Source organism: Pelophylax lessonae (genome assembly GCF_965119305.1).
Source record: "Pelophylax lessonae genome assembly, chromosome: 5".
Taxonomy (NCBI): Eukaryota; Metazoa; Chordata; class Amphibia; order Anura; family Ranidae; genus Pelophylax; species Pelophylax lessonae.
In genome coordinates this window covers 546,759,910-546,784,554 of record NC_138772.1, presented here as the reverse complement: position 1 = coordinate 546,784,554, position 24,645 = coordinate 546,759,910, and the positions used below count along the sequence as shown (strand labels likewise).

At 39.1% G+C, this 24,645-nt stretch overlaps 1 protein-coding gene across 1 annotated transcript in view; it reads left to right on the top strand.

Moving 5' to 3' along the window:
• The first annotated feature begins 1,109 nt into the window (after positions 1-1,109).
• Positions 1,110-24,645, top strand: part of LOC309555536 (E3 ubiquitin/ISG15 ligase TRIM25-like) — a 54,439-nt gene continuing 30,903 nt past the window's right edge. Inside the window, exon 1 of the mRNA XM_082257603.1 lies at positions 1,110-2,440. Coding sequence (XP_082113729.1) covers positions 1,126-2,440 — 1,315 coding nt within the window. The 5' untranslated portion in view covers positions 1,110-1,125. The remainder of the gene's footprint in view (positions 2,441-24,645) is intronic.

Genomic DNA, 24,645 nt, shown 5'->3' with positions numbered 1-24,645 from the left:
GAGGGGAGAAGACTGGAGGGGAGAAGACCGGAGCGGAGGGAGAAGACCGGATGAAGATTTTTAATAAACTTTTCAAAACGTCTCCTGTCATTATTTACATACACTGCCTTTTATGGGGTGAATGGGTAGGGGTACAGTGTTTATCCTTTTAGGCCAATTTGTATTCTGCTACATATTTTTGGTAAAAAGAAAATCCCAATAAGCGTATTTTGATTGGATTGCGCAAAAGTTATCGCGTCTACAAACTACGGGAAAGATTTATTTAATTTTTTTATTTTTACTAGTAACGATGGCGATTAGCGATTTTTAGCGGGACTGCGACATTGCGGCAGACAGATTGGATCCCTAACTGACATTTTCAACCCTATTGGGGGGACCAGTGACATTACTACAGTGATCAGTGCTAAAAATATACACTATTACTGTAATAATGACACTGGCAGGGAAGGGGTTAACCTAGGGGTGATCAAAGGGTTAAATGTGAGCCTAGGGGAGTGTTTTCTAACTGTGGGGGGAGAGATTTGTGAAATGATTATAGAGACCTGTGTTCCTATATAGAAGGATCCCAGGCTCTCTGTGATCATTTCAGAGAGAAGACCGGTCAGCTATGTTTACAACAGCCGACCGTCCTCTCTCAGCGGGTAGCGATCGCGGTTGCCCAGCGGCAATCAGTGCCACCGGTCCCCTAGATCGGCATCCTCCCCGCCTAGTGGGGGTGGGAGCGTGCCACTGCGCGCTTGCCCTCAGGAGCGCTTCCACGGATCGCCGTACAGGTATGGCATTTCGTGCAGCCGAGCTAGCCTGCTACAGTATATATTAGGCGGGTGGCCGACAAGTGGTTAACATGTGACCAGCTATTGGCACTGCATTACTAGCTCAGTGTTGGGTTTGATTTGAAGTTCTAATTTAAAAAAAAAAATGCAAACAAGTCTACCAGTCACTACAGCATGTGACCAGAACACTCCCGTGTATGGAAATATCCCTTCATCTTATAGACATTCACTTTGTTCAAATATTTCCTGCATATAAAAGTTCAAAGATCAAATCAGCCCCACCCTGTGCAGAAATATGTGAGACGTGTCCTCTGGTTTCTGAGACTTTCATTTCTCTCTTCTGCTGTCAGCGATGGCGTCTGCTGATCTGAGACAAGAGCTGGACTGTTCAATCTGTCTGGAAATCTATAAAGATCCTGTAAATTTGAGATGTGGACACAACTTCTGCCGGGTCTGTATTGATCGTGTGTTGGATAAAGAAGAGGAGTCTGGAGGTTATTCATATCCTCAGTGCAGAGAAAAGTTCCAGGATCGTCCTGTACTGCAGAGGAACATAACACTGCGTAACATAGTGGAGGCTTTCCGGTCTAATCAGCCAGATCAGAAGACTGAAATCTTCTGTACTTACTGTATTCACTCTCCTGTACCTGCTGTTAAATCCTGTCTGATGTGTGAAGCTTCTCTGTGTGATAATCACCTGAAAGTCCACAGCAAGTCACCAGAACATGTCCTAACTGATCCCACCACTTCCATGGAGAACAGAAAATGCTCCATCCATAGAGAACTTCTTAAATATTACTGCAAGGAGGACTCTGCCTGTATCTGTGTGTCCTGCAGTTTGGCTGGAGAACATCAGGGACACAAGATGGAGACTCTGGATGAGGCCTCTGAGAAGAGGAAACAGAAACTGAGAAATGTTCTGCAGAAACTGATGACAGAGAGAGAGGAGACGGAGAAAAGAGTCCAGAGTCTGCAGGATCGCAGGAGAAAAGTACAAGAAAAATCAGCCGGTCTAACAGAGAGAGTCACTGCCCTGTTCATAGAGCTCAGGAGACAGCTGGAAGACCTGGAGAAGAGAGTCCTGAGGAACATCTCCAGCCAGGAAGAACGGATCCCATGGTCTGATCTGATCCATCAGCTGGAGATAAAGAAGGAGGATCTGTCCAGGAAGATGGGGGACATTGAGGAGCTGTGTAACATGACTGACCCACTGACTGTCCTACAGGAATCAGACACAGGGGACTTGTGTGACACTGAGGAGGGAGATAATGAGGACAGAGAGAGACATGATAGACTCCTCCATGATGGAGGGGATCTGGATGTGGCTGGAATCTCACACACATTACACACAGGGTTATCTGATATGATAAAAGTGGGGAATGTATTCTTCAATATACAGGAAGCTTCAGACATATTACTGGATGTGAACACAGCTCATGATAATCTACAGATATCAGATGACTTGAAAACTGCATCCAGCTCAGATATATGGGAGGATCGTCCAGAAACACCGGAGAGATTTCAGTTCTGGTTCCAGGTATTAAGCAGTCAGAGATTTTCCTCGGGGCGACATTACTGGGAAGTGGATGTCAGTGAGTCAGAAGATTACAGAGTCGGGATGTGTTATCCCAGTATAGAGAGGAGAGGAGAGCAGTCAGGGATTGGATATAATAACAAGTCCTGGGGTTTGTGGAGGGATAGAGGTCGGTGTTTTCTAATACATGACAATAAACTGATCAGCATATCTCCCAATCTCTCCAGTAACAGAGTCAGGATCTATGTGGATTATGAGGCCGGGCAGCTGTCCTTTTATGATCTGTGTGACCCGATCAGACACCTCCACACCTTCACCACCACCTTCACTGAGCCCCTCCATGCTGGGTTATGGATAGGAGAAGGTCACATAAAGCTATCTGGGGGGTCAGGAGACATGTAAAATGATCATATTACAGGAAATCTGAGCTGAATCTGGTGAAATCTGGTGAGAAATGTGAATCTGGTTCATAGGATGACACAGTTTGTACAGATAACATATTTCTTCAATCGGTGGATCTGGTAGATCTCAGCACAGGAGAGTGTCCTCCATCACTTCCACACCCAATAAGACAAGGGGGGAACTTTGGGGGTTTATTTAGCATTAGACTGACCATACACTATACAATCCAGTTGTACAATCTCCTTTAGATCTACCATCATCTATGTAGTATACGGCCCTGCCTGATTTTAAATAATTCAAAGCACTGTTTACCTTTTTTTTTCATATGACATCGTTTTGTTAAAGCTAAAGGAGATTTGGTTGTATAGTGTATGGTCAGCCTTAGATTTACCAAAAAGCCAAAACAGAAAAGGACACACATACATTATCCATTCATATTGTATCCAGGCAAGTACTGACACTACATAGGTAATGGTAAATCCAAAACAGATTGTACAATCAGATTGTATAGTGTATGGCCAGCTTTAGGCATTATGTGAAGGTTAAATTTAAAGGTATTAAAGATTATTTTGAAGTGTTTAAATAAATTAAAACTAAAGGAAAAACTTTTTTTGTTAATTTTGGAATGAGTGTGGAGGGATTAGAGCCCCTGTTAGTCTTTATTGCTGTCTGTGCCCCCATTAGGGAGACTCACCCTCTCTATTCATCCTGTTTATTGATATCGCTAAAAATCTTAAATTCTGGGCTGTCACCAGAGCAGGAATAGAGGGGAAATCTTCCAATGGGGACACTAGTTCTGGTGACACCCCCGGATTTCCTCACTTTGGAAGGATTTCTTCTCACTTCCTGTTTGGCTATGGGACAGGAAGTGAAGGCAAATCTCCCCAACAAAAAACTGACAGGGGTTACTCTCACTTTATCTCTATCTCTCACTCTATCCAAAAAGAAAAAAAAAGTATCCTTTTGTTCTACGTTAAGGTATAAGGATGTGTTTGGTGTTAGGTTTAGTATTTTGAAGTGTTCATTTTCTGGCTTTGTTTTCAAATATATATAAAACCATTCTTTGTTTTTGGATTGATAGAGTAGGGAAGGGTTAGAACCCTGGTCAATTTTTTTTACTGTCTGTGCCCCCTTTGGGGAGATTGCTTTTCACTTCCTGTTCCCAGAGACACAAGAAGTGAGAGGAAATCTCTCCAAGGTCAGAGGACTTACCCTCTTAGATCGGTGTCACCGGAACACATGTCCCCATTGGAAGATTCCCCCTCATCTCCTCTTCCAAGTCAGGAAATATTTGATTTACAGCACTTTATTTGTCAGTGTCAGGGGTCACCAGGGGACATAAAGAGGGAGAATCTCTACAGGAGGGAAGCAGACAGCAATAAAAACCAGACAGGGGTTCTAACGCTTCACCCCTCTATCCAATACTATACACAGTTTAGATACATTTAGGATTGGAAATCAGAGACATGTGGGGAGACACTAAAAGTACAACGAAAGATAAAACTTTTTTTAGTATTGGATAGAGTGGAGAGGGATTAGTGCCCCTGTCAGTTTTTATTGCTGTCTGTGCCCCCGTTAAGAAGATTCATCCTCTCTATTTCTCCTATTTACCATTATCATTGAAAGTAAAAGAAAATCTAAACTTTTGGGTTGTCCCTAGAAAAGTAATAGAGGGGAAATCTTCCAATGGGGACACTAGTTCTGGTGACCTGCAGGCATTATTCAGATATTGTCTTTTACTGCTGGCCATTCCCTCTCATATAAAAACAATCATAGCGGCTGTTGGGCTCTCTGGTGCTTCTACCCACCTGTGTGATTGGTGAGCCGGGGAAATAATTGTTTACCATAGAGCTGACCGAGGACCAGATAGTCCCCAGCCATCTTTATGACTTTTAGAGGCCGGAAGCGATGTCATGACGCCACTTCCGGCGCCGGCAGATGAAAAAATGTTTTAGCTGGAAAGCCTGAGATCGTTTTATAATTTTTTTTTAATCTCAGGCTTTCCAGCAAAACTAAAAAAACATCATTGTTTACATTTGCCGGCGGTGGAAATGATGTCATGACGTCGCTTCCGGCCTCCGAGGGTCATAGAGATGGCTGGGGACAATCTGGTCCCCGGTCAGCTCTATGGTAAACCATCGCCACCGGTACATTCATTCTTGGGCTCCCCAATTGCACTAGTGAGACCAGAGATGCACTGGTGGGTGGCGGGAGGGGGGGGGTGTCCCCTCCTGCCACCTCTAAAAGCAATCAAGCAGCTAAACAGGCACTATGATGGTTTTTTCATTGCAGGGAATCTCCTGCTGAAAAAAAAGATATCTGGATGATTCCTGTAGCTGCACCCATCATCCAGATATCTCCACTACAAGTCCCCGACATCATATGACGTCCACCCGGGGGAATGATAATGTGTGACGGTATAATGGAGGACTCTCTCACATCCAGAATCCTCAGTAAGGTCCCATTCATATCTGAGTTGAGCGTCTTTGGCCATTTTTTGGACATTCGTTTTTGTGGGTGCATAGGTGTTCTTGCACATGTTTCAGGCTTAATACACATTTCTCATCTATTAAAATGTTTCATATATTCCTAATAGAGTTTTCTTTACCCATTTTTGGATCAGATTTAAACCATTGCTCTTAGTTTCCCTGGTTAGTGAGAAGCCTCCTCTCGGGGTATTTATAGGACAAGTTATAGAACCTCTGATGTATCCGGTCCTGCTCAGTGATATTGGGATCCCACGCTGTGATGGGTCGTGTGGGACTTTCAGCAGCTCAGGTGATGACAATGTAACATACGTCTGTCCAACAGTATCTGATAACAGAGAAGAATAGACGCCACTCACTTATATAACAAATAGAATAAATGACACCTAACAGGAGCCAGGATGATGGCTTATTATCTGATAGATTTTCATTTTATACATCTTTTATATTTCTTCTCTTTATAGTGTATTATACTTCCCATATCATATAAAGAATATGTCAGTAAATCTCGGTGATGGTCCATATATCTGTATAAATTCACCAATAAAAATATCAGAAGAGATTGCTGTGATGTGATGTTTGATACTCTGTGACAATTGATGGCTGTACAGGTCAGGAAGTGGTAAAAGAGATACAAAAGGGATCATTTTCTCTCGGGGAATCGATAGAAACTATTCAGAGACAACTTTCAATAGAAAACATTTTCTACTGCTGGGGTGGTAAACTAGACATGTGCGGTTCCTTTCTTTCCAAATTGAAACGTTTTTCGTTATTTAGAAAGTCAGATGTATCTGAATTTCTGAATTACAATAGTAACAAATTTAAACAAATCTGAAATAATGAAACAAAATTTCAGACGGAATTCGAATTCTAATAGTTTTCAAATCAAATTTTAAATGGAATTTCCAAGAGAATAAATAGAAATGAAAATAAAGAAATAGAATACAAAAGAATATAAAAAAAATTGAAAATAAAAAGTACAACAGAACAGAATAGAAAATTAAATAGAAAAAATAGAACAGAAAATAAAGGAAAGTAATATAATAAAATAGAAAGAATATAATCATCTTCTGAAATTCAAATTTTAAGTAGAACTAGAAAAAAAAGTTTGTCGAGACAAACTTTAAGTTGGCTTGAGAAAGCCTGACCAGAAAGTTTGAAAAGTTTAGATCGATCGATCGATAGATAGAAAAGGTTTGAAGATCGATAGATAGATAGAAAAGGTTTGAAGATCGATAGATAGATAGAAAAGGTTTGAAGATCGATCGATCAAAAAGGTTTGAAGATCGATCGATTGATAGAAAAGGTTTGAAGATCGATAGATAGATAGAAAAGGTTTGAAGATCGATAGATAGATAGAAAAGGTTTGAAGATCGATAGATAGATAGAAAAGGTTTGAAGATAGATCGATCGAAAAGGTTTGAAGATTGATCGATCGAAAAGGTTTGAAGATTGATCGATCGAAAAGGTTTGAAGATCGATCGATCGATAGAAAAGGTTTGAAGATCGATCGATCGATAGAAAAGGTTTGAAGATCGATCGATCAAAAAGGTTTGAAGATCGATCGATTGATAGAAAAGGTTTGAAGATCGATCGATCGAAAAGGTTTGAAGATCGATCGATCGAAAAGGATTGCGATCGAAAAGGTTTGAAGATCGATCGATCGAAAAGGTTTGAAGATCGATCGATAGATAGATAGATTAGATGAGTTTGAATGAGTTTACATTGATTAGCATCAAAGCTTGATTGAGTCTAATGGGATTTGGAGCTTGGGTCATCTGAACATCCTGTCAATGAAAGTCTATGGGCATTTTTTGGGTTTTTAATTTTAATTTTTAGGAAAACCGTAACTCAAACCAGTCTAAAAAGATATAGCACACCGAGTCAGAACAGTATGAAGGTCTGTGCCGAGTTTGGAGTATGTAGCTTGAACGGTCTAGGAGGAGTTAGTGTCCAAAAATTTACCGGCCAGAAAAATAATAATAAGAAGAAGAATAATAATAAGTTTAAATACAATATCAGTAAGTTGGCTGTTCCAAGCCAACTTAATAAATTTGAATTCCAATAGAGTAGAAGATAATAGATAAAGAGAAAAAGAACAAAATAGAACAGAATAGAAACAAAAGAATAGAGTAGAATAGAAAATATTAAAATAGAAAGAATATACCCTTCTTCTGAAATTTGAATTTTGAAAAGAATAAATTCAAAGTCGAACAAAATAGAATGGAATAGAAAAGAATAAAATTGAATAAAAAAAAAAAAGGATGGAATAAAAAGAATATAACTATTTCCCAGAATTTGAATATAATAAATTTAAACTTGAATAGAATAGAAAATAATAGATTATAATAGAATTGAAAATAAAAGAAATAGAATAGAGTAGGAGAGAAAAGAATAGAATAGAAAAAAACAATACAATTGAGGAGAAAGAGTATAACCGTCTTCCGAAAGTCAAATTTCGAATAGAATAAATTTTAATTCAAATAGAATAGAATAGAAAAAAAAGTAATAGACTAGAATAGACAATAGAAAATAATAGAATAGAAAGAATACATAGCAATATAATAGTTTTCCAAAATTAAAATTTTGAATAGAATACATTTGAATAGCATAGAAGACATTATAATATATTAAAAAACAAAATAATAGAATAGAAAATAAAAGAATAGAATAGAAAGAATATAACCATCTTCCAAAATTTTAATATCAAATAGAATAAACTCAATTTCAAATAGAATAAACTCAATTTCAAATTAAATACTATTCAAATGCAATTCAAAATCATTTAGGTTTTCCAAATTTGAATCGATTCTAATTCGAATAAATGAAACACATTACAAAAACAAATTAAAGGAATTCATTTAAATGAAAATGTAAATACCAAATGGAAATGAAACAAAACACATTTTTTTGTTCTCTACATGTCTAGGGTAAACCTAAAAGGCCATTGCCTACACAAGTTTTGCAAACAAGAAATTGGAAATTTCAAACCAAATTCAGTGAAATTAACCAATCCGTCCTACTAAAAAACAATTAGGTCCACCAGAATACAGCTTCATATTATACAGAACAGTATAGCAGAAATGGGACCGTGCCCTGATTGGTCAACTAAAGTTTTTGGGGAACCTTCATAGCCAGTGAAATTGTTGGCTTAAAATGGTTGTAAAGGCTGAAGGATTTTTTATTTTCTATATTCTATATATGAAGGTAAAAGAGTGCAGCAGCGCCCCCAGCCCCCTCTAAAACTTACCTGAGCCCCATCTTGATCCAGCGATGTGCACAAAATCCTCGTCTCAGATTAGATTGGCAGCAAGGATGGAAAATGTAATTATAATGGGGGACTTTAAATATTCAGATATAGACTGGGCAGAAGAAACCACGCATTTATCCAAGGCTCGGCAGTTCCTAAATGTTTTGCAGGATAATTTCATGGGTCAGACGGTGAATGCACTGACAAGAGACAATGCGGTACTAGACCTACTGATTACGAACAATACAGACCTGATCATGGATAGAGAAATATGGGGCAACTTAGGAAACATTGACCATAGGTCAATTAGTTTCAGTATAAATCATAGTAATAGGAAACACAAGGGTAATATAACGACACTGAATTTCAAAAGAGCCAACTTCCCTAAACTGCGCTCTTTGCTAGAAAATATCAAATGGGATAGAACCCTGGGAACAAAGAACACAGAGGAAAAATGGGAGTGCTTCAAGAATGTCGGGGTTATTGGGGGTTGATTAAAATAATAATAGGTAAAAAGAAAAATGATTTTAAAAGCCATGTATATTTCATATTATGCATATAAGAGATTCTGAACAGGATGGCGTCCATCTTGTTTTTAAGGTGAAACAAAGTTCATATATACTTGTTAAACAAAATGTCTCTCACAGGCTTACAAAGGGTCTATGGTTTCAACAGAGATCTTTGTATTTCTATGTAATCATAAATAAGATCCCTTTTGACATCTCGATCAGATAAAACTTAGTCAGTCTGACGCTATGTTAAGGGGGGATATCTCAGTCTGTCTATAAGTATATAACAATGGACAATACCCCAGTATATTCTAGCAGACATTTAAAGATGAACCATATAAGTTTTTATAGATACATTATCATATGTGAGAAGATATTAGCCATAATTATGTCATTATATTATGTAAGGCATATACATATATATTTAGGAATGTTATATCACATTTTGGGTTTATATTCTCAGTAATAATCTTACTTAGAATTCTTTTTCTAATAAGTGTAAGGACATATGTATCTCGTCACTAATTACCTCATTTCAGAGAAGTTTGTGTCGTAAATATTCCCAAACCTAGACTATGTCTGACAGCCCTATGTCACAATCCAAATAAGTAATGGCTATTCACTAGCCAGAGGTCAGAGAGGTCATCAGATAAGGACATGGTGGTAAAAGTGTTAAATACAAAATCTAATGAACGGTACGACACTGCCCTCTGGAGACAAAATACCAGGTGCAGTCTTGAGATAATTTCAGATTTCCATATAAAAATATGATATTGTGTTAAATAATATAATTATTGGAATGGCATTACTTGCCCAGGTGAATTATGGAGATACAGGTGGACATTTATGTATGTACTGGGAGTCTAGACAAAGTTTTATGTTGTGTTATATGATTAATCTCACATTTAGAGAAATCATTTAACTTTATTATCCAAGTATGGGGTTAATTATCAAAAGAGGTGTCTATGATCTCACCAGTTTAGGTATAGAATATCCCGACCAATTGGGATAATGTTTCATCCCTCTGGGTTTTACTTATGGTAATTTTTATAGCTCTTTGTTCTTACCATATAAAAGACCAACCCAGATGAGAGAGAGGAGATCACTTGACACTACTGACAACACACCTCACACTTACACCACACATGCTATTACATTTTTCAATAGACTCATCCAGACATACTCCCTGATCCACATCATTCATCTGAAACTTGGAGGAAACTCCTCCCTCACTGGCATCCATCTTAGGACTCTGGTAACACTATCTTAAGTGTGGTAATTATGCCTTGCTGTATTATTTGATTTTATTCAACAATTGTTTATTCTTTCCTTATATGTTTTATATTGCATATTTAAGGGTAATGAGATTACAATCCCAGCCGTATAAGCCATGGTATATTTTTCTCTAAAAAGCTGATTTTTGTTTTTATACATTTTTATTAATATCAGATTAAGTGCATTTTTTTTGCAATTTTAAGTCTTCCGTTTTGCATGGCTTATTCTCATTCCTTCTGCAGTGGAATGACTTTGGGCCCTGTGATTCGCAGACCATTGTAGTCTGTTTATATAGAACATTTATTTATGGCTTATACTATACCTGGGAAGAAATGGTAATCTTGCTTTAGTTTTACTTTGGTTTCACTTTCACTTTGTTTTACTTTCACTTTCATTATTGAGCTAAACATCACATTGCATTGATTATTTGAAGTTAGTATTTTTTATGTAGAGTTATTTTTGTGTCACTTCTTGTTTGATCATATATCGTGTTTGCATGTCTTGAGAATAAATATTTTTATATATATTCCACGCTGTAGACTGTACTCACTAAGATTGGTATATGCTTTTAAAAAGAAATTAATCAATTAAAAAGAATTCATGACATTGATTTATGGCAATAGGTGAAGACTCTCCTTTTTCACAGATCTTTGCTTATTAACCATAAATAAATACACTGCTATATTCAGAGCAGTATAAATATTCTGACATAAGTACGAGCACGAGATATTTATTATTAAATATTCTTACATATAATGGAGGCCCCAGCGAGATAATTATTGATTTCTTACATATACCAATCATAATATTGATCAGGTGACATAATCAATAACTTTAAAAAAAAAAAAAAAAAAAATTTTTTTTTTTGGAATTTTTTTTATTAATTTTGAATGTGATAGAAATGCCTTAAAAATGTCTACAGCAGGAAATGTTCACGCTGCCAACTCTGGCAAGGTGTGAGTCCCTAGTGGTAATGCCACAACCCCAGTAGATTTGGCACAGATCATAAATGTGTGGAAACACCTCTCTGAGTCTGAAATGGTGGAAAATGTAAATGCTGGTTAGAGTCATATATCAAAATCCTCAGAAGTCGGGCCAATAAAGGGCATCTGACATGGGTAGAGGACAACCTGTATGTATGAACTCACCAATAAGCTTATCTAACACCAAAGACATCAGGAAGTGTAATCACATACTTTTTGGTCATGGCTAATCTTACTGTATCTTTATGAGGAACTGCACCAGAAGGCTCAGCAAAAAGGAGTTTAGTAAAGTTTCAATCTTCACTCCAAATAAATGAGAGAATGAGATTAGGAACCTCCATGAGCAGGTGAAAGTAACCTCTATTGGGACACCTCAGTTAAGAGAATGTAGCGTGAAACTGAAAAATAAAGTAGAACTTTGGCAGAAGTTTTATCAAGCAAGCTGTAATGAAAGTAATCATGTGAAAGAGAAATGTAAATGATTAATGCAATAATAAGGAAGTTTTAAGCAAGGAAAAATGTTTTCTAGCAAAAGTTGCCGAGTAACCAGCAGTGGAAAATAAAAATAAATAAAAATGTAACAGTTCAAGTCATGACAGGAACTCATAAGTAAATACATAGGAGAGTTCCATAAGGTCATGGTGTCCATACAAAAGGGCAATGCTTTATTAGTCCTGCATTATAAAAATATGATGTAATTATTCATAGACCCAGATATGATTCCCAGTCTGATGGTCATGACCCAGACAAAGGGGGGGAGTCAGGCAAAGAGTCCATGTCCTACCCCAGCCATCTTCTAATATAGGAGGGCAGAAATTGGGCAGCCATGCATAAATAGGTATGAGTCATATCAGGTCACTGCAAAAAGACTAGCACCCCTAAAAAGACACCATGCACCTCCAGTTTTTTTTTTTTTAACAAAGTTTTAAAAAGAGTACTGTCCTGATTTTGTTAATAAAGGGTCCTTAGACATTATTGATCATCCTGAGGCCTATGAAAACAACTGTCTGTGTTGTGCCTGCAGGATGTAATTTAAAAGTCAGCCCATACAAAACTTCACTGCTGCTAGAGCTGTTATCTACAATTTAAAATGTACACAGCACCAAAGCCCCATTGTAATTTTTGCTGTACTCAAAAGTGCCTAACACCCTTCAATGAAGGAGTACAACCACCTGGAATTTAAATCCCTGTACATTGAGGCATTGCCCATGTACATAATAATAGATTTAAACTAAGGTAGTAACAGGTGACATGCCACCTAGGCCCCAAAAGGAAACACCGGATACCTTAAGGAGGACACCGGACATCCCATTAACAAGGGGGGGACACCCGCAAATAAATAGGGATTTGCCCCATCCTAGGGCTCCCCAAAATCCTCGGAAAGTTCGAGAGACATTAAGGCCCAGACCTCATGCCAGAACCGCGTAACTGGTTCTGATGGGGATCTGTCCCATCTGTCTGAACCCGAGAGACATAGGCACCGCAGGAGGCGGAGCCAATAATCTAATTCTGTAAAAGTTTTCAGCAGAATAGAAGCCAAATTGATCAGCTGATCATTTGGTTCACTTTGGGCGCTGCAGCCCAGAATTAGAACAATTCCTCTTTAGGAACAAATCCTGTGGCCAGCCAAAGGCCACAAAATCCTTAAATGCCCAAATGGCAGGAATCAGAAGGGATACACTGAGTAGAGGCATAGGATACAGAGGTGCTAACACCATTTTATTCCAGGTCACAGCATTGAGGATCCTGAAATCCCTGCCAGGGGGGGGATCTTGGTTGTAGATACTAACTACCCTCCTATTTTTCAGTGGTCACTTCATCCCTCTGACTCAAACAGGTCGCTTAAAGCGGACACATTTCAAAACAATCGCCTATGATGGTGATACCAAGGAGGATCAAACCCTAATGACGTAATGCAGTCAAGAAGTTAAAGGTTGTATACGGTAACCAAGAAGGAATCCTCAATGCCAGGTAGTTTTATTGCCTACAATAAATTGCATTGATGCCCCATAGGGGGAGATATATATATATATATTTTTTTTTCTCCCAAGTAGTAGGTAAAATTTTAACAAAATATTGTATCATTTTATTATTGTCCAATGCATAGTATCCATGGTGATAAATACATCCCCATGTTAATAAGCCCCAGAAGTCAGTCGTCCTAGGAAAGGTCACATATATAGTCTCACCTTCCCTGGTGTCATATAAAAGGGCTGATCACATGGTGGTCTAAAGGAGAACTCTGAGAAAGCTTAGGGTACCAACATCGCATTGAAATGTCAATTGATAAGAATGTATATTCATACTGTATGTTTCATCCAATAGGAAGAGATTAACCTTCCATGCCAGGTCGTTGATTGGTACAGACGATGATGTTTGCCAAAGACACAGCGATTGGATGGGTCATCTCTCCTTAGAGTCCAGTTCTGGACGGAACCCCTCATTGCATCAGGTCCCTCTTCAGGAATCAAGCTGCGAGACGCCCCAGATTCTTGTTGACGGAAAGGAAGATTTGTTTCAACAGATCTTTGTGCATTTGATCCGAGGAAATCCATTGAGTGAAATCGCATTACCTCCTGTTTTCAGTTGAAGGAGATGTGAGAATGGTGCATTGCACATGTGAGCAAACATCAGTCTAAGTGTATGACACTCTAGGCCATGCTGAAACCATTCATTATCCAACCAACATCCAAGGTTGAATGTCCAAACCGATTTCTCAGTTTCCTGATTGCAAACATTGTTTTACTGCGCTTTGAATGGTAGTTGCCAATGCCATTGCAGCAGTTAATTTCTGTCTCCATCAAGACTTTACAAGCTGATGCAGATTTCAAGGAACATTTGTGTTTCTTTACCAGGAGATCAGAATTTAAAAAAACTAACAAGGAACAGTTTGTGACATAGCTAACGCTAAGCAAAGTCGCTACGAACTGACATTTGGAACTGATTTTTTTTTTTCTCATTTTTACCGCTTTACTTAAAAGTTATGAACAATTCCCAATATGAACTATTCTCTTACAAAAAGAGAACAAGACATTTTTTTTTTTCCTTTTACTACTCCTTAAAAAGCTTTCTTTCCAGATAGGCCTAAGTTGCTCACTTGTCTACTGGGAAGAAAGGGGGGGATATGTCGGGGTTATTGGGGGTTGATTAAAATAATAATAGGTAAAAAGAAAAATGATTTTAAAAGCCATGTATATTTCATATTATGCATATAAGAGATTCTGAACAGGATGGCGTCCATCTTGTTTTTAAGGTGAAACAAAGTTCATATATACTTGTTAAACAAAATGTCTCTCACAGGCTTACAAAGGGTCTATGGTTTCAACAGAGATCTTTGTATTTCTATGTAATCGTAAATAAGATCCCTTTTGACATCTCGATCAGATAAAACTTAGTCAGTCTGACGCTATGTTAAGGGGGGATATCTCAGTCTGTCTATAAGTATATAACAATGGACAATACCCCAGTATATTCTAGCAGACATTTAAAGATGAACCATATAAGTTTTTATAGATACATTATCATATGTGAGAAGATATTAGCCATAATTATGTCATTATATTATGTAAGGCATATACATATATATTTAGGAATGTTATATCACATTTTGGGTTTATATTCTCAGTAATAATCTTACTTAGAATTCTTTTTCTAATAAGTGTAAGGACATATGTATCTCGTCACTAATTACCTCATTTCAGAGAAGTTTGTGTCGTAAATATTCCCAAACCTAGACTATGTCTGACAGCCCTATGTCACAATCCAAATAAGTAATGGCTATTCACTAGCCAGAGGTCAGAGAGGTCATCAGATAAGGACATGGTGGTAAAAGTGTTAAATACAAAATCTAATGAACGGTACGACACTGCCCTCTGGAGACAAAATACCAGGTGCAGTCTTGAGATAATTTCAGATTTCCATATAAAAATATGATATTGTGTTAAATAATATAATTATTGGAATGGCATTACTTGCCCAGGTGAATTATGGAGATACAGGTGGACATTTATGTATGTACTGGGAGTCTAGACAAAGTTTTATGTTGTGTTATATGATTAATCTCACATTTAGAGAAATCATTTAACTTTATTATCCAAGTATGGGGTTAATTATCAAAAGAGGTGTCTATGATCTCACCAGTTTAGGTATAGAATATCCCGACCAATTGGGATAATGTTTCATCCCTCTGGGTTTTACTTATGGTAATTTTTATAGCTCTTTGTTCTTACCATATAAAAGACCAACCCAGATGAGAGAGAGGAGATCACTTGACACTACTGACAACACACCTCACACTTACACCACACATGCTATTACATTTTTCAATAGACTCATCCAGACATACTCCCTGATCCACATCATTCATCTGAAACTTGGAGGAAACTCCTCCCTCACTGGCATCCATCTTAGGACTCTGGTAACACTATCTTAAGTGTGGTAATTATGCCTTGCTGTATTATTTGATTTTATTCAACAATTGTTTATTCTTTCCTTATATGTTTTATATTGCATATTTAAGGGTAATGAGATTACAATCCCAGCCGTATAAGCCATGGTATATTTTTCTCTAAAAAGCTGATTTTTGTTTTTATACATTTTTATTAATATCAGATTAAGTGCATTTTTTTTGCAATTTTAAGTCTTCCGTTTTGCATGGCTTATTCTCATTCCTTCTGCAGTGGAATGACTTTGGGCCCTGTGATTCGCAGACCATTGTAGTCTGTTTATATAGAACATTTATTTATGGCTTATACTATACCTGGGAAGAAATGGTAATCTTGCTTTAGTTTTACTTTGGTTTCACTTTCACTTTGTTTTACTTTCACTTTCATTATTGAGCTAAACATCACATTGCATTGATTATTTGAAGTTAGTATTTTTTATGTAGAGTTATTTTTGTGTCACTTCTTGTTTGATCATATATCGTGTTTGCATGTCTTGAGAATAAATATTTTTATATATATTCCACGCTGTAGACTGTACTCACTAAGATTGGTATATGCTTTTAAAAAGAAATTAATCAATTAAAAAGAATTCATGACATTGATTTATGGCAATAGGTGAAGACTCTCCTTTTTCACAGATCTTTGCTTATTAACCATAAATAAATACACTGCTATATTCAGAGCAGTATAAATATTCTGACATAAGTACGAGCGCGAGATATTTATTATTAAATATTCTTACAAGAACATACTAAACAAAGGGATTGGCCAGTGTATTCCATAGGGGAATACATTTAAAAGAGCAAAAACAAACCCAGGGTGGCTAAACTCCAACATAAAAATGCATATTAATACCAAAGAAAAGGCATTCGAAAAATACAAGGCTGAGGGGTCATTGGCAACATTCCAACATTACAAAGAGTTCAACAAGAAATGTAAAGGCGAAATCAAGGCGGCTAAAAAAAAAAAGAACACGAGAGACATATAGCGGAAGAGAGTAAAAAAAACCCCAAGAAATTCTTTAGGTATATAAATAGTAAGAAAGCGAGACCAGAACACAATGGCCCCATAAAAGACAATGAAGGAAATCTGGCCACAGAGGACAGAGAGAAGGCGAAATGCTAAATAATTTCTTCTCTTCAGTCTTCACAAAAGAATTGGTGGGCTACACTAACCCAGCTTGTAATGCTAAATTAAAAAAATACACCTCAGGAAATACCACCATGGTTAACAGAAGATAGACTTAGAACTAAACTAGAGAAATTTAACATAAATAAATCACCGGGACCGGATGGCTTTCCACTCGAGGGTTCTTAAAGAACTCAGCCAGGTGATAGCCAGACCTTTATTCTTGATCTTTACGTATAGTCTGCTGATGGGTATGGTGCCAGCTGATTGGAAAAAAGCCAACGTGGTACCAATATTTAAAAAGGGGCCGTGATATATCCCGGGTAACTATAGACATGTCAGCCTAACATCAGTAGTCTGAAAGATTTTGGAGGGGATGTTAATGGACTATATACAAGACTTTAGTAATGAAAACGGTATTATTAGTAGTAATCATGGATTCATGAAAAAATCGTTCTTGCCAGACCAATCTATTAACCTTCTACGATGGAGTGAGTTGCCATCTAGATAAAGGAAGGCCTGTGGATGTGGTGTATGTGGACTTTGCAAAGGCATTTGACACCGTTCCCCACAAAAACGCTTACGATACAAACTAAGGTACGTAGGTATGGACCATAGGGTGAGTACCTGGATAGAGAACTGGCTCCAGGGGAGAGTCCAGAGGGTGGTGATAAATAGGGAGTACTCGGATTGAGCGGGTGTGGAAAGTACGGTCCCCCAAGGATCTGTCCTGGGACCAATCCTGTTTAATTTATTCATAAATGATCTAGAGGAGGGGATATCTAGCACAATCTCGGTATTTGCGGATGATACTAAACTATAGCATGCCAATATCTTCTGTGCAGGATGTGGAAATCTTACAAGCGGACCTGAACAAAATAATGGGGTGGGCAACTACATGGCAGATGAGGTTTAATGTTGAAAAATGTAAGGCAATACATTTGGGTGCCAGAAACACGAACACAAGCTACTCCCTAGGGGGAAACCTCTGGGTTAATCTAAGATGGAAAAGGACCTGGGGGTCCTAGTGGACAACAGGCTTGGCAGTGGCATGCAATGCCAAGCTGCTGCAAGCAAAGCCAACAGAATACTGGCATGTATAAAAAAGGGGATTCACTCCAGAAATAAAGAGATTATTCTCCCACTCTACAAGACTCTGGTCCGGCCACATCTGGAGTATTCCGTCCAGTTCTGGGCACCGGTCCTTCAGAAAGGATGTGCTGGAACTGGAGAGAGTCCAGAGAAGGGCAACAAAAATAATTAGGGGAATGGAGGGCATTGGCTATGAGGAAAAACTACAAGCACTGAACTTATTTTCTCTGGAGAAGAGACGCTTGAGAGGGGATATGATATAAATGTATAAATACTGTACTGGTGACCCTAGCATAAGGAACAAACTTTTCAGAGAAAGGGAATACAATAAGACAGGAAATAAGAGGAAAAACGGTTTAACCTTAAAATACGTAAGGGGTTCTTTACTGTCAGAGCAGTAAGGATGTGGAATTCTCTTCCACAAGCAGAGGTATCAGCAGGGAGTATCGATAGTTTCAAAAAAATTATTAGACGGGCACCTTAAAGACCACAACGTACAGGGGTATACAATGTACGGGTAACATCAAACACACACACACATCATAGGTTGAACTGGATGGCCTGATGTCTTTTCAACCTCACTAACTATGTAACTATGAATAGAGTAGAAGAGAAAAGAATAGAATAGAAAAAAACAATAAAATAGAGTAGAAAGAATATAACTGTCTTCCGAAATTCAAATTTTGAATAGAATATATTTGAATTCAACTAGAATAGAAAATAAAGTAATAGAATAGACAAGAGAATAGAATAGAATAAAATATATACCAATACAATAGTTTTCCAAAATTTTAATTTTGAGTAGAATAAATTTTAATAGAATAGAAGAGATTAGTATATAATAGAAAGGAAAATAATAGAATAGAAAATAAAAGAATAGAATAGAAGAATATAACCATCTTCCAAAATGTGAATTTCAAATAGAATAAACTCAATTTAAAATGAAATACTATTCAAATGCAATTCAAAATTATTTAGATTTTCCAAATTCGAATCGATTCTAATTCGAATAAATGAAACAAATTCCAAAAACAAATTAAAGGAATTTAATCCAACGAAAATGTAAATACCGAACGGAAATGAAACAAAACACATTTTTGTTCTCTACATGTCTAGGGTAAACCAAAAAGTCCATTGCCTACAAAATTTTTGCAAACAAGAAATTGGCAATTTCAAACCAAATTCACTGAAATGAACCAATCCGTCCTACTAAAAAACAACTGGGTCCACCAGAAGAGAGCTTCATATTATACAGAACAGTATAGTAGAAATGGGACTGTGCCCTGATTGGTTAAATAAAGTTTTTGTGGAACCTTCATAGCCAGTGAAAATTGTCAGCTTAAAGTTGTTGTAAAGGCTGAAGTTTTTTTTTATTTTCTATATTCTATATATTAAGGTAAGAGACCTTTTGAGTGCAGCAGCGTCCCCCCCCCCCCTAAAACTAACCTAAGCCCCATCTTGATCCAGCGATGTGCAAAAAATCCTCGTCTCTCCCGGGTCACTCCCTCCTCATTGGCTGAGATAGCAGTGGTATCCATTGGCTCCTACTACTGTCAATCATGGCCAGTGAGCCAATGAGAAGAGTGCAGGGGTGGGACCGAGCCATGTTTTGTGTGTGAATGGACACATGGAGTAGTGGCTCGGGAGCAAGCTGGGGGCACTTGGCAGGGGGAGGGGCATGGAGCACTGGTGGGGTCCAAGAAGAGGAGGATCTGGGCTGCTCTGTGCATAACCATTACACAGAGCAGGTAAGTATAACATGCTAGCAATGAATAAGCACATTTGTGTGAAACGCGTCTGCTGAACATTGTGGTTCTCCTGTGTGTCATGTTTTAAGCCTGTGAGTATGGAATACTAATAAACCAAGGACTTCTTTATTACTCTGGATGTGCCGCATCTCTCTTTCTGTTATATGGACATTCCGGATTGCGGACCTCAGCAGGCACCCAGGGTGGATGCTACAAGTAGTGTTGTTATACTCCACACCTGCAGATAACTTTGGAGTGGTGTACATATTTTGTCTTTCTGCCTAGGTAAGTATAACATGTTTGTTATAAAAAAAAAAAACCTTTAATATTACTTTATTAAAATATCAGATTTTTTCCAATGGGGAACCCAATGTTGAGAGGGTATAAAGGTATGTTCTTATTGTTCATATCCCTACCTGGCGGGGCGGTATACTATAGGACATAATTATATACACATCTGAATGAACTCTCCTCTGGTGATACGGGGTCTTTGACCAATAATTATGGACAGTGGAATTACCCCTTACCACCTGCAAGGAAGACATACAGAAATCAGGAGACTTTTTGGTGGCAGGGAATATTTTGGGGAAGAAAAGGGATTTTTGCTCTGAGGGGGGGGGATTTGGGGGGAAAAAAAAAAACATACAAAAGACGACCACATGGCCAACTTTATAAAGAAAAAGAGTTGTATACTGACAACCAACCATGATATAGATGAAATTAGAAAAACACTTTATTGAAAAATTGACAACAAATCATTATCCTAGGACCTCCAGGCATCCCATATAGTAAAAAGCAATGTGGACAACGTTGTCTCGCACACACAGACATAAAATGTCTCATGAATACCAAATCCTCCTAGATTATCAGTTTCGTTAAAGGGGACTGTATGAATCGGGCCAATGGAGGCAGGCCAACACGTATTCAAATCCGCCCAGGATCATGTATAGAGTAAGGAACTCTTAATACACTTCTGTATCCCCTGATTCATATTGTCCTGGAGAAGTTAAGAGACTAGGCAGAAGGCAGAAGCCTCAGAGAGCTGGCCATGCTGCACTCAATTTATCCATGGATGGAAATAACAAACATATATGACCGTATAAAGTAGAGTGGCTACCAATAGGCTGTATCAGCCTAGGAGTGAAGGTGGCCTTATAACTCCATTGTAGCCACATGGTGATTGCCAAGTGTTTCACTCCGGTCCTATGACTATGGGTGGCCATGTAAAGAGTTCCATCCACAACAGCAAAGGTCAATGGGCTAAAGCTTCTACTTGGAGTTACAGTATCATAACCACCACCACAGATTTAGGGCAGCGTGCATGGCGTTGTGTGGGTGAGCGGTTTGCTGATGTCAATGTTGTGGATGGAGTGGCCCATGGTGGCGGTGGGGTTATGGTATGGGCAGGCGTATGTTATGGACAATGAACACAGGTGCATTTTATTGATGGCATTTTGAATGCACAGAGATACCGTGACGAGATCCTGAGGCCCATTGTTGTGTCATTCATCCACGACCATCACCTCACCTTGCAGAATAATAATGCACCGCGCCGTGTTGCAAAGATCTCTACACAATTTCTGGAACCTGAAAACATCCCAGTTCTTGCATGGCCAGCATACTCACCGGACATGTCACCCATTGAGCATGTTTGGGATGCTGTGTATTGGTGTAAACTACAGCGTGTTCCAGGTCCTGCCAATATCCAGCAACTTCGCACAGCCATTGAAGAGGAGTGGACCAACATTCCACAGGCCACAATCACCACCCTGATCAACTCTATGCGAAGAAGAAGTGTTGCACTGCGTGAGCAAAAAGTCTGACAAGGGGTATAACCCTCCCTTACTCTATCCAAAATGAAATAAAAATTTGCCTATAGTTCTACTTTAACCACTTCCCACCCACGCTATAGCTGAAAGATGGCTACAGAGCGGCCTCACATTGCCCCCTGTGGTGCGCATCGGCACTGATATAAAATCGCTGTGTCCTTGGGAAACAGCTAATTACAGATTGGGGTAAAAAGCCAATCACAGTGGCTCTTTACTATGTGACCAGCTGCATCCAATCACAACTGATCACAGTGTAAATAGTATTTGCCGGTTTTTGGCAGTCCTCTCCTCAAGCGGGGAGCGTGTGAGAAGAGCACAGCCGATAACTGGCAAATCCAAAAAGAGGACATCTGTGTCCTGATTATCAGTGCAGCACCAGCAGTGCTCATCAGTGTTGCCAGTCAGTGCCCATCATTGCTCCCTGTCAGTGGCCATCAGTGCAGCACCAGCAGTGCCCATCAGTGCTGCCTGTCAGTGGCTATCAGTGACACCTATCAGAGCTTCCTCATCAGTGCCCATCAGTGCCGCCTCATCAGTAAAGCCTATCGGTGCCCATTAATGCAGCCTATCAGTGCCCATCAGCGCCGTCCTTTCAGTGCAGCTTATTAGCGCAACCTCATCAGCACACATCAGTGAAGGAGAAAAAATTACTTTAGAATTTTTTTTAACTAAAACTACAAAAAAAAAAAATATATATATATATATATATACACAGTATATATATATATATATATATATATATATATATATATATATATATATATATATTTTTTTTTTAAATGTCGGTCTTTTCATTTGTTTAGCAAAAAATAAAAGCCCAGTGGTGATCAAAAACCACCAAAAGAAAGCTCTATCTGTCTCAAAAAATATAAACATTTTGTTTGGGTACAGCGTTGCATGACTGCGCAATTGTCATTCGAAGAGTCACAGTGGTAACATGTAGACAGCTATTGGCACTGCATTTATTTGCTCAGTGTTGGGCTTTGTTTAAAATTCTGTTTTTTAAAAGATACAAACAAGTCCAACAGTCGCTACATCATGTGACCAGAACACTCATTTAATTACCACTTCAATTTATAGACATTCACTTTATTCACATTCTTCCTGCAAATATAAGTTGCAAGACCAGTTCAGCCCCACCCTGTGCAGAAAAATGTGAGACACGTCTTCTGGTTCACTGAAAGTGAAGTTCTTCTTTGACTTTGAAAATATTTATTTTACACATTTAGCACTATTGATAACCAGGCAGACATTAGAGGGGATATTACTCTTCAACTATCCCATAGCTACAGTATGGATGTCCCAGACCCACTTACTGGCAGTATGTGTCACATGCACATTCCTCTCAGGGTACAGTTCTTATCCAGGAATGGGTAGAATGATGGACACCAATCACTTTGCTTTGGATTGTTAAAGATTGTATTGCATATGTGCATGGAGGAATAGGAAGAAGGGTGGAGGGAGCACAGGATACCTGTAAGTTCTACTCAAAGCACAGTCTCTGGTCTTCTGCAGATCTCCCCAACCTTCTGGGTCCCTCTCTCACAGAGCTATACTGGCTGGACTCACAGTTTGTTCGGTGTGCCGCTCAGGCTTGATCACTATGGGGAGTAGTGTGGGTGATGTTGCAATCACTGCAGGAGTGCCAGCAAGGGATGGAGCTCATCCCAGCTCCTGTGGTCACTGGAAGGAAGAGAGGAAAGATCCCTGGTGCCGCACATCCACAGAGTCCTATGGTGGTATGAGAGAGATAACCTCAGTCTGGGCTCCCACCAAGCCACGCCCCCGACACAAATCACTCTGCGCCCCCCCCCCCGGAGCTTAGTCATGGTGATCTGGCTCTCCATGTCTAAGTTCCGAGGGCAGACTGAAACGCATTGGGGGCATGGCCTGGTTGGAGCCCAGGCTAGGGTTGTCTCTCTCATAACACCATAGGACTCCATGGATGTGCAGCACCAGGGATCTTTCCTCTCTTCCTTCCAGAATACTGGCTGGACTCTTCAGGGGGCCATACATTAATCATTCATCCAGCAGGTTCAACAAAAAAATATCCTAGCCCCCCCCCCCCCCCATCCATCCACACACATAATGTCACTCCCACTGAGTCATTGTATTCTGCTGATGGGGAGCCTTCCCAGCCATCAGAATACAAAGATCAGTGTTTCCGGCTACAGCTGGCAGCACGGATTGTTTGGGAAAAACCCAACAGGCTGGTTGTACGATAGATCAACTTGTGTACAACCAGGGTGCCCATACATGAACCAAAATTCCTCTGGTCCCTGTTAAACCCGCCAAATTTTGATCCATGTACGGCCGGCCTTAGACTTCATAGGGACTCCTTGAAAGCTGAGGTTCTAGTGGTATCTCAGTGTTAAAATGTGAGGCAGGACAGCCACCCATGTAGGGACAACCGTAGTCTGCTTCCTCCAAGCTTAACAGTAGCACTCAATGTCAACCTTTATCTCCAAGATTTCCCCGAGAGATGCTTGCATGTTCCTGCATCCTTAAGCCCTAAGCAGTGCTGGGACAAGGTCATCAAATGCCCTGGGTGAAGATGGAGAACTGCGCCCCACCACCACTACTACCACCACCACTACCACCCCTGGTTGGAGGAGGGGATGGGGCTAATATTGCCATGTGCAGCAAAATGAGAATTTTAGGGGTTATAACAGGTAGTGAGGAGGTCACACAACACATCATCTCTGCCTTTCAAAAGCAATTCCTCCACGGATCGCTCTTCAGAGGGCTACCACAAGCATAAATGAACATCAGCACAATCATTTTTAAAAATGCTTCCATTACATAAGGTTTTCTGCACACTGAAAATAGACGGAGAGCTAACACTTTGTCTAATCCTACCTTAAAGAAGAACTTCATTAAAAATAGCCAGGAACTGCTTAGCAACCAGTAGCTGTTGAGGCAATGAAAAGTTTGGTGAAAAATATGTGATAGTAATCTACAATATAATGTAAGTAGAGCAGGAGCCGGTATGGCAGAGTTTAATCCTCTTCTCCCCAATCCCCCCTCCCAGCACAAATCCTTTCCTACCGTCTAGTATGGATCTTCTTCATCCCAATCCTCCCTCCCAGCACAAATCCTTTCCTACCTTATAGTATGGATCTTCTCCATCCCAATCCTCCCTCCCAGCATAAATCCTTTCCTAACGTCTAGTATGGATCTTCTCCATCCCA